At 42.8% G+C, this 18014-nt stretch overlaps 1 protein-coding gene across 8 annotated transcripts in view; it reads left to right on the top strand.

The window, feature by feature from the left end:
• The window catches only part of LOC110515674 (uncharacterized), a 252866-nt gene that overhangs the window by 223265 nt on the left and 11587 nt on the right, over positions 1-18014 (top strand). For 5 of the 8 annotated variants that reach the window (XM_090217615.1, XM_090217612.1, XM_090217614.1 and 2 more), the window contains one exon: positions 3414-3551. In XM_090217615.1, coding sequence (XP_090073741.1) covers positions 3414-3551 — 138 coding nt within the window. Of the gene's footprint in view, positions 1-3413; positions 3552-6144; positions 6260-18014 lie in introns of those variants that run through there. The other 3 variants (XM_090217618.1, XM_090217617.1, XM_090217616.1) reach the window with 1 other exon arrangement.

The raw sequence follows: 18014 nt of genomic DNA, 5'->3' as shown, positions 1-18014 counted from the left end.
TATATTGGTATATATATAATATTGGTATCAAATATTAAAATGTTATTAGTCACATGCGCCGAATACAACAGGTGTAGACGTTACAGTGAAATGCTTATTTAACCAACGATGCAGTTAAAAAAAAATTGGATAAAAATAAGAAATAAAGGAACAAGTAATTAAAGAGCATCAGTAAAAAAAACAATAGCATATAGAATATAGAATAGAATATATTCAGGGGGGTACTGGTACAGAGTCAATGTGCGGGGACACCGGTTAGTTGAGGTAATATGTACATGTGGGTAGAGTTATTAAATTGACTATGTATAGATGATAACAACACAGAGTAGCAGCAGTGTAAAAGAGGGGGAGGGGGGGCCAGTGCAAGTAGTCTGGGTAGCCATTTGATTAGGTTTTCAGAAGTCTAATGGCTTGGGGGTAGAAGCTGTTTTAGAACCCTCTTGGACCTAGACTTGGTGCTCCGGTACCGCTTGCCGTGCGGTAGCAGAGAGAACAGTCCATGAACAGGGTGGCCAGAGTCTTTGACAATTATTAGGGCCTGGTATAGAGGTCCTGGATGGCAGGAAGCTTGGCCCAAGTAATGTACTGGGCCGTTCGCACTAACCTCTGAAGTGCCTTGCAGTCGGAGGCCGAGCAGTTGCCATACCAGGCAGTGATGCTCTCGATGGTGGAGCTGTAGAACCTTTTGAGCATCTGAGAACCCATGCCAAATCTTTTCAGTCTCCTGAGGGGGAATAGGTTTTGTCGTGCCCTCTTCACGACTGTCTTGGTGTGCTTGGACCATGTTAGTTTGTTGGTGATGTGGACAACAAGGAACTTGAAGCTCTCAACCTTCTCCACTGCAGCCCCATCAATGTGAATGGGGGCGTGCTCGGTCCTCTTTTTCCTGTAGTCCACAATCATCTCCTTTGTCTTGATCACGTTGAGGGAGAGGTTGTTGTCCTGGCACCACACGGCCAGGTCTCTGACCTCCTCCCTATAGGCTGTCTCATCGTTGTCGGTGATCAGGCCTACCACTGTTGTGTCATCGGCAAACTTAATGATGGTGTTGGAGCCGTGCCTGGCCGTGCAGTCATGAGTGAACAGGGAGTGCAGGAGGGGATGAGCACCCACCCCTGAGGGGCCCCTGTGTTGAGGATCAGCGTGGCGGCTGTGTCGTTACCTATCCTTCCCACCTGGGGCCAGCCCGTCAGGAAGTCCAGGATCCAGTTGCAGAGGGAGGTGCTTAGTCCCAGGGTCCTTAGCTTATTGATGAGCTTTGAGGGCACTATGGTGTTGAACGCTGAGCTGTAGTCAATGAATAGCATTCTCACATAGGTGTTCCTTTTGTCCAGGTGGGAAAGGACAGTGTGGAGTGCAATAGAGATTGCATCATCTGTGGATCTGTTTGGGCGGTATGCAAATTGGAGTGGGTTTAGGATTTCTGGGATAATGGTGTTGATATGAGCCATGACCAGCCTTTCAAAGCACTTCATGGCTACAGATGTGAGTGCTACGGGTCGGTAGTCATTTAGGCAGGTTACCTTAGTGTTCTTGGGCCCGGGGACTATGGTGGTCTGCTTAAAACATGTTGGTATTACAGACTCGGACAGGGAGAGGTTGAAAATGTCAGTGAAGACACTTGCCAGTTGGTCAGTGCATGCTCACAGTACACATCCTGGTAATCTGTCTGGCCCCACGGCCTTGTGAATGTTGACCTGTTTAAAGGTCTTACACACATCGGCTGCAGAGAGCGTGATCACACAGTCTTCCAGAACAGCTGGTGCTCTCATGCATGTTTCAGTGTTATTTGCCTCGAAGCGAGCAAAGAAGTAGTTTAGCTTGTCTGGTAGGCTCGTGTCACTGGGCAACTCTCAGCTGTGCTTCACTTTGTAATCTGTAATGGTTTGCAAGCCCTGCCACATCCGACGAGCATCAGAGCCGGTGTAGTACGATTCGATCTTTGTCCTGTATTGATGCTTTGCTTGTTTGATGGTTCGTCGGAGGGCATAGCGGGATTTCTTATGAGCTTCCAGGTTAGAGTCCCGCTCCTTGAAAGTGGCAGCTCTAGACTTTAGCTCAGTGCGGATGTTGCCTGTAATCCATGGCTTCTGGTTGGGGTATGTACGTACGGTCACTGTGGGGGACGTCGTCGTCGATGCACTTATTGATGAAGCCAATGACTGATGTGGTGTTCTCCTCAATTTCCTCAGAGGAATCCCAGAACATATTCCAGTCTGTGCTACAAAAACAGTCCTGTAGGTTAGCATCTGCTTCATCTGACCACTTTTTTATTGATCTAGTCACTGGTGCTTCCTGCTTTAATTTTAGCTTGTTTGCAGGAATCAGATGGATAGAATTATGGTCAGATTTACCAAATGGAGGGCGAGATTTGTATGCGTCTCTGTGTGTGGAGTGAAGGTGGTCCAGAGTTGTTTTCCTTCTGGTTGTACATTTAACATGCTGATCTACATTTTTTTTAACGGATTCAAGTTTCCCTGCGTTAAAGTCATCGGCTATTAGGAGCTCTGGGTGAGCGTTTTCTTGTTTGCTTATGGCGTAATACAGCTCATTCAATGCTGTCTTAGTGCCAGCCTCAGTCTGTGGTGGCATAGTATGTAAACAGCTACAAAAAATACACATGAAAACTCTCTAAGTAGATAGTGTGGTCTACAGCTTATCATGAGATACTCTACCTCAGGCGAGCAATAGCTCGAGACTTCCTTAGATATCAGCTGTTATTTATAACCAGCCAACTGTATGTTGATAGTGTCGTCTTTCAGCCACGGCTCCGTGAAGCATAAGATATTACAGTTTTGAATGTCCCTTTGGTAGTTTAATCTTCCGCGTAGGTCATCTATTTTATTCTCCAAAGATTTCACGTTTGCTAGCAGAATGGAAGGAAGTGGAGGTTTATTTCGATTGCCTACGAAATTTCAGTAGGCAGCCCGCCCTCTGGCCCCTTTTTCTCTGCCTTTTCTTCACGCAAATCACAGGGATCTGGGCCTGTTCCCGAGAAGCAGTATATCATTCACGTCGTTAAAGGAAAAAATAGATTCTGCCAGTCCGTGGTGAGTAATCACGGTCCTGATGTCCAGAAGTTATTTTTCGGTCGTAAGAGACAGTAGCGGCAACATTATGTACAAAATAAGTAAAAAAAATAAGTTACAAACAACGCAAATAAACAAACAAAAAAACACAATCGGTTGGGGACACATAAAACGCCAGCCTTCTTCCCCGGCAACATTGTTACAATGATACAGAATGTGAATCTATCACTTGCAGAGAGTGTTGGTATTATTATGATACAGAATGTGAATTGTCTATCACTTGCAGAGAGTGTTGGTATTATTATGATACAGAATGTGAATTGTCTATCACTTGCAGACATTGTTGGTATTATTGTAATACAGAATTTTTATGTCACTCACCAGAGAGACTATCAAGCCATGCCATGCAGAAGACGCCGGCGGCCATTTTAGCGGCGCAGGTTCGACAGGGTTCTCCCGGTCCCCCTGGCAACGACGGATCCCCAGGGCTTCCAGGGGAAGAAGGCCCCCCCGGCCCTCAAGGTAAGAACCACAGGCTGCTGAAACCACTTGCAGACATAAAGTAATGCTCCTCCACACTCTGTCTCACACCAGAATAATAGATCTACATCTGAATAGAATATAAGAAAATAAGTTGTGTTCTACTCTACTCTACTCTACTCTACTCTACTCTACTCTACTCTACTCTACTCTACTCTACTCTACTCTACTCTACTCTACTCTACTCTACTCTACTCTGCTCTACTCTACTCTGCTCTACTCTACTCTACTCTGCTCTACTCTACTCTACTCTACTCTACTCTACTCTGCTCTACTCTACTCTACTCTACTCTACTCTACTCTGCTCTGCTCTACTCTGCTCTACTCTACTCTACTCTGCTCTACTCTTGTTTTCTCTTCTCTTTTATACCCTTCTCTTCAATTGTCATCTCTTCTGCTCTACCCTAATCTGCTCTGCTCTACTCTGCTCTACTCTACTGTGCTCTACTCTACTGTGCTCTACTCGGTTCTACTCTATTCTGTTATATTCTACTCTATTCTGTTCAATTCTACTCTATTCTGTTCTATTCTACTCTATTCTGTTCAATTCTACTCCATTCTGCTCTATTCTATTCTACTCTACTCTTCTATTCTATTCTACTCTACTCTTCTATTCTATTCTATTCTACTCTACTCTACTCTTCTATTCTATTATATTCTACTCTACTCTTCTATTCTATTCTACTCTATTATTATTTTCTCTTCTTGTTTTCTTTTATACTACTCTTCTATTTTCATCTAATCTGCTCTGCTCTATTCTACTCTACTCTGCTCTATTCTACTCTACTCTGCTCTGCTCTGCTCTGCTCTATTCTACTCTACTCTACTCTACTCTACTCTGCTCTGCTCTAATCTACTGTGCTCTACTCTACTCTATTCTATTCTACTCCACTCTACTCCACTCTCCACTCCTATTCTCTCCTCTCCTCCTCTCCACTCATCTCTACCACCTCTCTCTACTCCTCTCCACTTCTCTCCACCCCTCTCCTCTCCTCTCTTCTCCACTCCACTCCTATTTTCTCCTCTCCACTCCTCTCTACCACACCTCTCCTCTCCACTCCTCTCCTATCCACTTCCCTCCACTCCACTTCACTCCTCTCTACCACCTCTCCACTCCTCTCCTATCCACTTCCCCCCACTCCTCTCCTCTCCACTCCACTTCACTCCACTTCCCTCCACTCCACTCCTCTCTACCACCTCTCTACTCCTCTCCTATCCACTTCCCCCCACTCCACTTCACTCCTCTCCACTCCTCTCTACTCTGACCACATCTGCTACACTATAACCTGACCTGAAGTAATACATCACAGCCTTTAATACAGCTCAAAGCTACTTTTTGAATGAAGTTGTGTGCAGGTGTATTCATGGGTTATTACTGAGTTTGGTGGTGTACTTTAGCTCACCTGAGTACCTGCCTTCAAGCCAGTAGCAGGGGAGCTCAGGTCACTGAGTTGAAACAAAAAGGATCTTACAATCTAAATAGAATAAACAATGTAGCTTCCAATATCCAAAGGCCCTGTAGTTCTGTGTTGTGATGGAGACAGAAGGGAGAGAAAAGTACTACTCTTTTAGGGAAGATGTGTTGCTGAAACAAGAGAGTGAAATAAAAGTACTACTCTTTTAGAAAAAATGTGTTGCTGAAACAAGAGAGTTAAATAAAAGTACTACTCTTTTAGGAAAGATGTGTTGCTGAAACAAGAGAGTGAAATAAAAGTACTACTCTTTTAGGAAAGATGTGTTGCTGAAACAAGAGAGTGAAATAAAAGTACTACTCTTTTAGGAAAGATGTGTTGCTGAAACAAGAGAGTGAAATAAAAGTACTACTCTTTTAGGGAAGATGTGTTGCTGAAACAAGAGAGTGAAATAAAAGTACTACTCTTTTAGGAAAGATGTGTTGCTGAAACAAGAGAGTGAAATAAAAGTACTACTCTTTTAGGAAAGATGTGTTGCTGAAACAAGAGAGTGAAATAAAAGTACTACTCTTTTAGGGAAGATGTGTTGCTGCAACAAGAGAGTGAAATAAAAGTACTACTCTTTTAGGGAAGATGTGTTGCTGAAACAAGAGAGTGAAATAAAAGTACTACTCTTTTAGGAAAGATGTGTTGCTGAAACAAGAGAGTGAAATAAAAGTACTACTCTTTTAGAAAAAATGTGTTGCTGAAACAAGAGAGTGAAATAAAAGTACTACTCTTTTAGAAAAAATGTGTTGCTGAAACAAGAGAGTTAAATAAAAGTACTACTCTTTTAGGAAAGATGTGTTGCTGAAACAAGAGCGTGAGGAGAATTGGAAAATATGTTTGCTTTCTTTCAGAGGTTGTTTGTGTGAACGTCTGGGGGATTCAATGAAAGTGAATGGACACTACTGTGTTGTAAGGATTCGTAGGTATTTCTCTCCTGCTAGCCAGATATATCAATACAGACTGAAGGGATGAGATGGAGAGAAGGGGGTAAGGAAAGGAGGAGTGTGGTGCTGTTGGTGAACAACATAGCTGAGCCGTCTCTCTCTCTCTCTCTTTTTGTCTTTCTTTTTTTTCTCTCTCTCTCTCTCGCTCTTTCTCTCTGTGATAATATGAAGACAAATGAAGAATTGGGAGGAGAATAAGAGAAAGTAATATCAGTTTGGACAGAAAAGAGCACCACGATGATACCTCACTCCCCTCAACTCCACGAAAAACAAAGCTCTGGTAAAACGTAAAAGGAAAGGAGTGAGGGAGAGAGGGTGGAGAGTGGACATCCTTTGTCAAACCCTGGGCAACTCTCTGACTGCTCAGCTCACACAAACAACCTCCTTCATCAATAACGACTCTCTGACTGCTCAGCTCACACAAACAACCTCCTTCATCAATAACGACTCTCTGACTGCTCAGCTCACACAAACACACTCCTTCATCAATAACAATTTGATTTGCTACCTCTATAAGACATTGAATAGAATTACCTAGCATGCTGCGCCCACTGTGCAATCTCTTCTAGTTCCTGTTGTAAGAGCCATGCAAGTTCTAGTGATGAATTATACTGCTAAACATATAGGTGCTTTGCGGTTCCATGTAGATCCCGTTTGAGAGCCATGTTTATGAAGAGAGTCATCGATTGAACCCTTTTTGGTTCAATATAGTACCATCTCTTCTAGCAGTGTCATGTGTCCTAATGTGTTGGTCCTTATATCTTAGAGCAGGGGTGGGCAGCTCCAGTCCTCCAGGGCCTGGTTGGTCTCACACTTTTTCTCCATCCCTAGCAAACACAGCTGATTAATCACCTGGCATTCTAAACTGAAGATCAGGATCAGGTGATTATTAGAGTCAGGTGTGTTAGCTGGGCTGGAGCGAAAACTGTGGCACCAATCAGGCCCTGGAGGACTGGAATTGCCCACCCCTATCTTAGAGCAGGGGCATCTAGCTACCTCACAGTGTTCCATTTATCTAACTACCAGTGTTAACGTTGATACAGTATAACTGACTACGAGTAAGATAATATGCGGCTGTCAACAATTACAATGTAACTACCAAGTGAATGTACTTAATCTACTGTGTCTAGACCACGTTTCCCAAACTGGGTCCTGGGGACCCCAAGGGGTGCATGTTTTGGTTTATGCCCTAGTACTACACAGCTGATTCAAATAGGGCAAACACCAAAACGTGCACCCGTTAGGGTCCCCAGGACCCAGTTTGGGAAACGCTGGTCTAGGCTAATCGTATTCATCATATTAAGTAACACTCAGAATTCAACTGACCTGTTTCTATTGCTTTAATGGTTTTCCCTGTTTGATTTGATATGCTTCAATGTCCTGTCTGGTTTATTTGATATGCTTCAATGTCCTGTCTGTTTATTTTATATGCTTCAATGTCCTGTCTGGTTTATTTGATATGCTTCAATGTCCTGTCTGGTTTATTTTATATGCTTCAATGTCCTGTCTGGTTTATTTGATATGCTTCAATGTCCTGTCTGGTTTATTTGATATGCTTCAATGTCCTGTCTGGTTTATTTTATATGCTTCAATGTCCTGTCTGTTTATTTGATATGCTTCAATATCCTGTCTGTTTATTTTATATGCTTCAATGTCCTGTCTGGTTCATTTGATATGCTTAAATGTCCTGTCTGTTTGATTTGATATGATTCAATGTCCTGTCTGGTTTATTTGATATGCTTCAATGTCCTGTCTGGTTTATTTGATATGCTTCAATGTCCTGTCTGGTTTATTTTATATGCTTCAATGTCCTGTCTGGTTTATTTGATATGCTTCAATGTCCTGTCTGGTTTATTTGATATGCTTCAATGTCCTGTCTGGTTTATTTTATATGCTTCAATGTCCTGTCTGTTTATTTGATATGCTTCAATATCCTGTCTGTTTATTTTATATGCTTCAATGTCCTGTCTGGTTCATTTGATATGCTTAAATGTCCTGTCTGTTTGATTTGATATGATTCAATGTCCTGTCTGTTTATTTGATATGCTTCAATGTCCTGTCTGGTTTATTTGATATGATTCAATGTCCTGTCTGTTTGATTTGATATGCTTCAATGTCCTGTCTGTTTATTTTATATGCTTCAATGTCCTGTCTGTTTATTTTATATGCTTCAATGTCCTGTCTGTTTGATTTGATATGCTTCAATGCTTTAAAGTGGTTCTAATCAAAATGCAGCTTCTTCTTTACAAATAATTATTTGTTGGGAAAATCAAGAGGAAAATGTTTGTCTCTTGGGGTAAATCGGAAAGAAATTCAACAACTTTTTAATTCTGCCGTTGTTGACTTGTGCCTCCTCTACTCCACGCTGCTGGGCGAGAGAGAGAGAAGGAGAGAGAGAGAGAGAGAGGTACAGAGGGAGGGAGAGAGGTACAGAGAGGGAGGGAGGGAGAGAGAGAGAGGGAGGGAGGGAGAGAGAGAGAGAGAGAGAGAGAGAGGGTGAGAGTGAGGGAGGGAGAGAGAGGGGGAGAGAGGGAGAGAGTGAGGGAGGGAGAGAGAGAGGGAGAGAGTGAGGGAGGGAGAGAGAGGGGGAGAGAGTGAGGGAGGGAGAGAGAGGGGGAGAGAGTGAGTTTGGGCTAATATTTTCTCATTATGTCTGTCATCCTCCACTGGAGAGCATCTCTCCTCTGGAATATCCAATTTGACTTCCTCTGAAATGTGCCAAAATGAAGAGTTTATGAAGAAAAATAACCTCTCTGCTGGATCCACCCTCTCTTCTTGACTCATGGTTTTGATATGACTTGGGGCCGTGATCTGTCAAACTATTGAAGTACATCCATAGACATAGATCCATGGATACAGTCTCCAGATGATGTTAATTGTAGCGATGGGGGATTAGGGGGTTTGTAGATGTTCTTACATAACTTTGTCACTGTTTGATGTTATTGGGTCATCTTTGCCATTTTTTTCACATTTTTTGACTTATGTCACTATTTTTATTGACCTCTGTCACTGCGTTTAAATTTGATTGTATTTTATAAGACATTATAGGCTTTCTTCCCGTACACATGTACCATATTGAAAATGTATAAATCCATCATGTTTTACGTTGACATTTATTTGGCCGGTTTGCCATATTCCGATTGTGTATTACACCTTGCCATACATCTTGGGTTTGTTCATTGTGCATTTGCACCTGCTATTTCAGAGAGAGTAAAAAACACATAAAAGCTAATAAACGAATACAGTCAGTAGCCTGCAGGTATGAATGCATTGATTATATTGTAAAGCCATGAGGCAGGTGTGGATGCTTAGTGAATCAGCCACTAAGTACAGTCTACAGTTCCCTTTCCAGCATCCAGGCAGTTTCTTAATCACTGTCATTTACACAGCAGTGTCCCCCTGGCTCTCTGTGCTGCTTTCTGTTGGTCAATGAAGCTGGGAAACACAATGCTGCTTGTCAATGTATCTGTAGGATGTCGGTCCCCTCAGTGGATCAATATGTCATATCCTCTTCATCCCCGTGGGCCCATGCAGTGGTTTGATGTTTTAAAGGTGAAATCTGTGATTTGTACAGCAAATTTTTTTTTTTTTTCAATTTTCAGTTAATCATTTATAGCCATTGATTCCTAAAGAATATAAGTTATGAATGCCTCATGAGCTTAGTAGAACTGTCTTACACCGTCAGTGTAATGGTAAACAAACACTGTGTAGCTTCAGAATGTGGTTAAACTATAATTTTGATCTCCTGGATGGTCAGTTCTTTCATCCATAGCTCCGTCTATGAATTTAAGAGTGGTTACATTTATTCAGACACATCTCTCAGCTGTATACCAACAAAAGTGGCGGGGCTGGAGCATCTGCTTTGTTGTTGTTTGAATGACGGACTACAGCTTTAAGGTACAGTGCTATTCTTTCCCATGGAATGCTACAGTATGCCGGCTCCCTGAGTGAGGGTTGGAGGCGCCGTGCGTGTTTGAAAGGAGACTCATGATAGTCTGCTCTGTGTGGAATGTCTCTCTCCAGGAATGCATTTCGGGGGCATTTTACAAGCCTTTTCTCTCTGAGATGTTCTCTGTCTTGTAAACAGCAGCAGCAGAGCATTTCACACTTTCCCCTTTGGGCTTGGCTGGACAGCAGTGAAAAACACTGCTTGATACTTCTCTCAGTCAGTGTTTCTGATGGTTTCCCAACCAGCTCTCTGGACCTGACACTCAGTTACTTTAAGGTGCATTTTGGGAGGAAATGGTCTGCGTCCCAAATGGCATCCTATTCCCTATATAGTGCTCCACTTTTGACCAGAGCCCTATCAAAAGTAGTTCACTATATAGGGAATATGGGTGCCATTTTGGAGGCAGACCCTGTCTCCCTCCCTCCAACCAACCAACCAACCAGCTCTCTGGTTCTGGGGCTCAGTTACTTGAAGATGCCTTTTGGATAAACCAGTCCTCCAGCTCCTCAGCCCCTCTCACGTTTTGCTATTGCAGTGCTGTTCTATCGGCTAGTTCTCCTATTCTCACCAGTGCTTGTCATAATATCAACCTGTCTGCATGGAAACATGACAGTTGCATGTGTGTACTGTATGTGTTTGTGAATTTCAATGAGAAAAGAGTACAAAAGGATACTAACTCACTTGCCAGACTCTGAAAATGCTTTAATTTCTCTGGCCTGCTTGACCAGCCTCTGAAAATGCTTTAATTTCTCTGGCCTGCTTGACCAGCCTCTGTCGTGATGCATAATGTGCATGAGCTTTCACTGTCTTAGGAACCGTCTGTTCAGAATTGAAAATGTAATCATGTATTCAGTATATGTCTATTTATTCGTTCCCCATCCCTATGAAAGGATTTGAAGTAGACACTGTTTGAGGGTGTAAATGGTTGGATGGCTTTTAGTTGGTTAAGGAGTTAGAATTGCTTGTTCAATTCATTACATTTTGGGGTCTACCTTTATAAAGTGTGATGTGAAATTCCAGGCAGTGGAAGAAGCTACAGTACCACTTCTAGAGGCAGTTACAGTACCACTTCTAGAGGCAGTTACAGTACCACTTCTAGAGGCAGCTGCAGTACCACTTCTAGAGGCAGTTACAGTACCACTTCTAGAGGCAGCTGCAGTACCACTTCTAGAGGCAGTTACAGTACCACTTCTAGAGGCAGTTACAGTACCACTTCTAGAGGCAGTTACAGTACCACTTCTAGAGGCAGTTACAGTACCACTTCTAGAGGCAGTTGCAGTACCACTTCTAGAGGCAGCTGCAGTACCACTTCTAGAGGCAGTTACAGTACCACTTCTAGAGGCAGCCGCAGTACCACTTCTAGAGGCAGTTACAGTACCACTTCTAGAGGCAGTTACAGTACCACTTCTAGAGGCAGTTACAGTACCACTTCTAGAGGCAGTTACAGTACCACTTCTAGAGGCAGTTACAGTACCACTTCTAGAGGCAGTTACAGTACCACTTCTAGAGGCAGTTACAGTACCACTTCTAGAGGCATCTACAGTACCACTTCTAGAGGCAGTTACAGTACCACTTCTAGAGGCAGTTGCAGTACCACTTCTAGAGGCAGTTACAGTACCACTTCTAGAGGCAGCCGCAGTACCACTTCTAGAGGCAGTTACAATACCACTTCTAGAGGCAGTTGCAGTACCACTTCTAGAGGCAGTTACAGTACCACTTCTAGAGGCAGTTGCAGTACCACTTCTAGAGGCAGTTACAGTACCACTTCTAGAGGCAGTTACAGTACCACTTCTAGAGGCAGTTACAGTACCACTTCTAGTGGCAGCTGCAGTACCACTTCTAGAGGCAGTTACAATACCACTTCTAGAGGCAGTTGCAGTACCACTTCTAGAGGCAGTTACAGTACCACTTCTAGAGGCAGTTACAGTACCACTTCTAGAGGCAGTTACAGTACCACTTCTAGAGGCAGTTACAGTACCACTTCTAGAGGCAGTTACAGTACCACTTCTAGAGGCAGCTGCAGTACCACTTCTAGAGGCAGTTACAATACCACTTCTAGAGGCAGTTGCAGTACCACTTCTAGAGGCAGTTACAGTACCACTTCTAGAGGCAGTTACAGTACCACTTCTAGAGGCAGTTACAGTACCACTTCTAGAGGCAGTTACAGTACCACTTCTAGAGGCAGTTACAGTACCACTTCTAGAGGCAGTTACAGTACCACTTCTAGAGGCAGCTGCAGTACCACTTCTAGAGGCAGTTACAGTACCACTTCTAGAGGCAGCTACAGTGCTCAGGTCAAAACTAGTGCACTACTGTTGGCCATAGGGCTCTGGTCAAAACTAGTGCACTACTGTTGGCCACGGGGCTCTGGTCAAAACTAGTGCACTACTGTTGGCCATAGGGCTCTGGTCAAAACTAGTGCACTACTGTTGGCCATAGGGCTCTGGTCAAAACTAGTGCACTACTGTTGGCCATAGGGCTCTGGTCAAAACTAGTACACTACTGTTGGCCATAGGGCTCTGGTCAAAACTAGTGCCCTACTGTTGGCCACAGGGCTCTGGTCAAAACTAGTGCACTACTGTTGGCCATAGGGCTCTGGTCAAAACTAGTGCACTACTGTTGGCCACGGGGCTCTGGTCAAAACTAGTGCACTACTGTTGGCCATAGGGCTCTGGTCAAAACTAGTGCACTACTGTTGGCCACAGGGCTCTGGTCAAAACTAGTGCACTACTGTTGGCCACAGGGCTCTGGTCAAAACTAGTGCACTAATGTTGGCCACAGGGCTCTGGTCAAAACTAGTGCACTACTGTTGGCCATAGGGCTCTGGTCAAAACTAGTGTTCTACTTCTGGGAATACGGTGCCATCTGGGATGCAGACAGCATCTTTCTCTATTTTTAATTCTTCAGAGAATTGCCTGCTTGCAGTCAGGCAGGCAGCTCTCTTGCTGTCAGGAAGAGCCATGTCACCCCATAACGCCACACTTCCAACACACACACACACTTCCAACACACACACACAAACACACTTCCAACACACACACACTTCCAAAACACACAAACACACACACATCCAACACACACACACTTCCGACACACACAAACACACACACTTCCAACACACACACACACTTCCAACACACACACACACATCCAACACACACACACACACATCCAACACACACACACTTCTGACACACACACATCCAACACACACACACTTCCAACACACACACACACATCCAATACACACACACACACATCCAACACACACACACTTCCGACACACACAAACACACACACATCCAACACAGCCGCCGTTGGCTCGGTGTGATGATGCCTGTTTTGACAGCATGCCAGAAGACAGAGGCTGTATCTCAAATGGCACCCTATTCACTATATAGTGCACTACTTTTGACCAGGATTCATAGGGCTCTCGTCAGAAGTAATGCACTGTGTAGGAGAATAGGGTGCATTTGTGTGTATTATTATTTAATGATGGGATTTCTTTCTGAGCAACATATTTCTACATAAGCTGCAACTACTGTAGTAATGGATACACCTCACATGAACAGTTACAGTAACTACTGTAGTAGTGGAGACACCTCACATGAACAGTTACAGTAACTACTGTAGTAGTGGATACGCCTCACATGAACAGTTACAGTAACTACTGTAGTAGTGGATACGCCTCACATGAACAGTTACAGTAACTACTGTAGTAGTGGATACGCCTCACATGAACAGTTACAGTAACTACTGTAGTAGTGGATACGCCTCACATGAACAGTTACAGTAACTACTGTAGTAGTGGATACGCCTCACATGAACAGTTACAGTAACTACTGTAATAGTGATACACCTCACATGAACAGTTACAGTAACTACTGTAGTAGTGGATACGCCTCACATGAACAGTTACAGTAACTACTGTAATAGTGATACACCTCACATGAACAGTTACAGTAACTACTGTAGTAGTGGATACGCCTCACATGAACAGTTACAGTAACTACTGTAGTAGTGGATACGCCTCACATGAACAGTTACAGTAACTACTGTAGTAGTGGATACGCCTCACATGAACAGTTACAGTAACTACTGTAGTAATGGAGACACCTCACATGAACAGTTACAGTAACTACTGTAGTAGTGGATACGCCTCACATGAACAGTTACAGTAACTACTGTAGTAATGGAGACACCTCACATGAACAGTTACAGTAACTACTGTAGTAGTGGATACACCTCACATGAACAGTTACAGTAACTACTGTAGTAGTGGATACGCCTCACATGAACAGTTACAGTAACTACTGTAGTAGTGGATACGCCTCACATGAACAGTTACAGTAACTACTGTAGTAATGGAGACACCTCACATGAACAGTTACAGTAACTACTGTAGTAGTGGAGACACCTCACATGAACAGTTACAGTAACTACTGTAGTAGTGGATACGCCTCACATGAACAGTTACAGTAACTACTGTAGTAGTGGATACACCTCACATGAACAGTTACAGTAACTACTGTAGTAGTGGATACACCTCACATGAACAGTTACAGTAACTACTGTAGTAGTGGAGACACCTCACATGAACAGTTACAGTAACTACTGTAGTAGTGGATACGCCTCACATGAACAGTTACAGTAACTACTGTAGTAGTGGATACACCTCACATGAACAGTTACAGTAACTACTGTAGTAATGATACACCTCACATGAACATTTACAGTAACTACTGTAGTAGTGATACACCTCACATGAACAGTTACAGTAACTACTGTAGTAGTGGATACGCCTCACATGAACAGTTACAGTAACTACTGTAGTAATGGAGAAACCTCACATGAACAGTTACAGTAACTACTGTAGTAGTGGATACGCCTCACATGAACAGTTACAGTAACTACTGTAATAGTGATACACCTCACATGAACAGTTACAGTAACTACTGTAGTAGTGGATACACCTCACATGAACAGTTACAGTAACTACTGTAGTAGTGGAGACACCTCACATGAACAGTTACAGTAACTACTGTAGTAGTGGATACGCCTCACATGAACAGTTACAGTAACTACTGTAGTAGTGATACACCTCACATGAACAGTTACAGTAACTACTGTAGTAGTGGATACGCCTCACATGAACAGTTACAGTAACTACTGTAGTAGTGATACACCCCACATGAACAGTTACAGTAACTACTGTAGTAGTGATACACCTCACATGAACAGTTACAGTAACTACTGTAGTAGTGATACGCCCCACATGAACAGTTACAGTAACTACTGTAGTAGTGATACACCTCACATGAACAGTTACAGTAACTACTGTAGTAGTGATACACCCCACATGAACAGTTACAGTAACTACTGTAGTAGTGATACACCTCACATGAACAGTTACAGTAACTACTGTAGTAGTGGATACACCTCACATGAACAGTTACAGTAACTACTGTAGTAGTGATACACCTCACATGAACAGTTACAGTAACTACTGTAGTAGTGGATACACCTCACATGAACAGTTACAGTAACTACTGTAGTAGTGGATACACCTCACATGAACAGTTACAGTAACTACTGTAGTAGTGGATACACCTCACATGAACAGTTACAGTAACTACTGTAGTAGTGGATACACCTCACATGAACAGTTACAGTAACTACTGTAGTAGTGGATACACCTCACATGAACAGTTACAGTAACTACTGTAGTAGTGGATACACCTCACATGAACAGTTACAGTAACTACTGTAGTAATGATACGCCCCACATGAACAGTTACAGTAACTACTGTAGTAGTGGATACGCCTCACATGAACAGTTACAGTAACTACTGTAGTAGTGGATACGCCTCACATGAACAGTTACAGTAACTACTGTAGTAGTAGAGACACCTCACATGAACAGTTACTGTAACTACTGTAGTAGCGATACACCCCACATGAACAGTTACAGTAACTACTGTAGTAGTGATACGCCCCACATGAACAGTTACAGTAACTACTGTAGTAGTGATACGCCCCACATGAACAGTTACAGTAACTACTGTAGTAGTGGATACACCTCACATGAACAGTTACAGTAACTACTGTAGTAGTGGATACGCCTCACATGAACAGTTACAGTAACTACTGTAGTAGTGGATACACCTCACATGAACAGTTACAGTAACTACTGTAGTAGTGGATACGCCTCACATGAACAGTTACAGTAACTACTGTAGTAGTGGATACACCTCACATGAACAGTTACAGTAACTACTGTAGTAGTGATACACCTCACATGAACAGTTACAGTAACTACTGTAGTAGTGATACACCTCACATGAACAGTTACAGTAACTACTGTAGTAGTGATACACTTCACATGAACAGTTACAGTAACTACTGTAGTAGTGGATACGCCCCACATGAACAGTTACAGTAACTACTGTAGTAGTGATACGCCCCACATGAACAGTTACAGTAACTACTGTAGTAGTGGATACGCCTCACATGAACAGTTACAGTAACTACTGTAGTAGTGATACGCCCCACATGAACAGTTACAGTAACTACTGTAGTAGTGATACGCCCCACATGAACAGTTACAGTAACTACTGTAGTAGTGGATACGCCCCACATGAACAGTTACAGTAACTACTGTAGTAGTGATACGCCCCACATGAACAGTTACAGTAACTACTGTAGTATTGATACGCCCCACATGAACAGTTACAGTAACTACTGTAGTAGGGAGACACCTCACATGAACAGTTACAGTAACTACTGTAGTAGTGGATACACCTCACATGAACAGTTACAGTAACTACTGTAGTAGTGATACGCCCCACATGAACAGTTACAGTAACTACTGTAGTAGTGATACACCTCACAGGAACAGTTACAGTAACTACTGTAGTAGTGATACGCCCCACATGAACAGTTACAGTAACTACTGTAGTAGTGGATACGCCTCACATGAACAGTTACAGTAACTACTGTAGTAGTGATACGCCCCACATGAACAGTTACAGTAACTACTGTAGTAGTGATACACCTCACATGAACAGTTACAGTAACTACTGTAATAGTGATACATCTCACATGAACAGTTACAGTAACTACTGTAGTAGTGATACACCTCACATGAACAGTTACAGTAACTACTGTAATAGTGATACACCTCACATGAACAGTTACAGTAACTACTGTAGTAGTGGATACGCCCCACATGAACAGTTACAGTAACTACTGTAATAGTGATACACCTCACATGAACAGTTACAGCAACTACTGTAGTAGTGGAGACACCTCACATGAACAGTTACAGTAACTACTGTAGTAGTGGATACGCCTCACATGAACAGTTATAGTAACTACTGTAGTAGTGATACACCTCACATGAACAGTTACAGTAACTACTGTAGTAATGGAGACACCTCACATGAACAGTTATAGTAACTTCTGTAGTAGTGATACACCTCACATGAACAGTTACAGTAACTACTGTAGTAGTGGATACGCCTCACATGAACAGTTACAGTAACTACTGTAGTAGTGGATACACCTCACATGAACAGTTACAGTAACTACTGTAGTAGTGGATACGCCTCACATGAACAGTTACAGTAACTACTGTAGTAGTGGAGACACCTCACATGAACAGTTACAGTAACTACTGTAGTAGTGATACGCCTCACATGAACAGTTACAGTAACTACTGTAGTAGTGGATACACTTCACATGAACAGTTACAGTAACTACTGTAGTAGTGGATACACCTCACATGAACAGTTACAGTAACTACTGTAGTAGTGGATACGCCTCACATGAACAGTTATAGTAACTACTGTAGTAGTGATACACCTCACATGAACAGTTACAGTAACTACTGTAGTAATGGAGACACCTCACATGAACAGTTATAGTAACTTCTGTAGTAGTGATACACCTCACATGAACAGTTACAGTAACTACTGTAGTAGTGATACACCTCACATGAACAGTTACAGTAACTACTGTAGTAGTGGATACGCCTCACATGAACAGTTACAGTAACTACTGTAGTAGTGATACGCCTCACATGAACAGTTAC

The sequence above is a fragment of the Oncorhynchus mykiss genome, chromosome 23 (assembly GCF_057628025.1).
Source record: "Oncorhynchus mykiss isolate SJ-2025 chromosome 23, ASM5762802v1, whole genome shotgun sequence".
In the NCBI taxonomy this organism is placed as follows: domain Eukaryota; kingdom Metazoa; phylum Chordata; class Actinopteri; order Salmoniformes; family Salmonidae; genus Oncorhynchus; species Oncorhynchus mykiss.
Note: the sequence above shows the minus strand (reverse complement) of the source record. Positions and strands in the feature narration are given on the sequence as shown.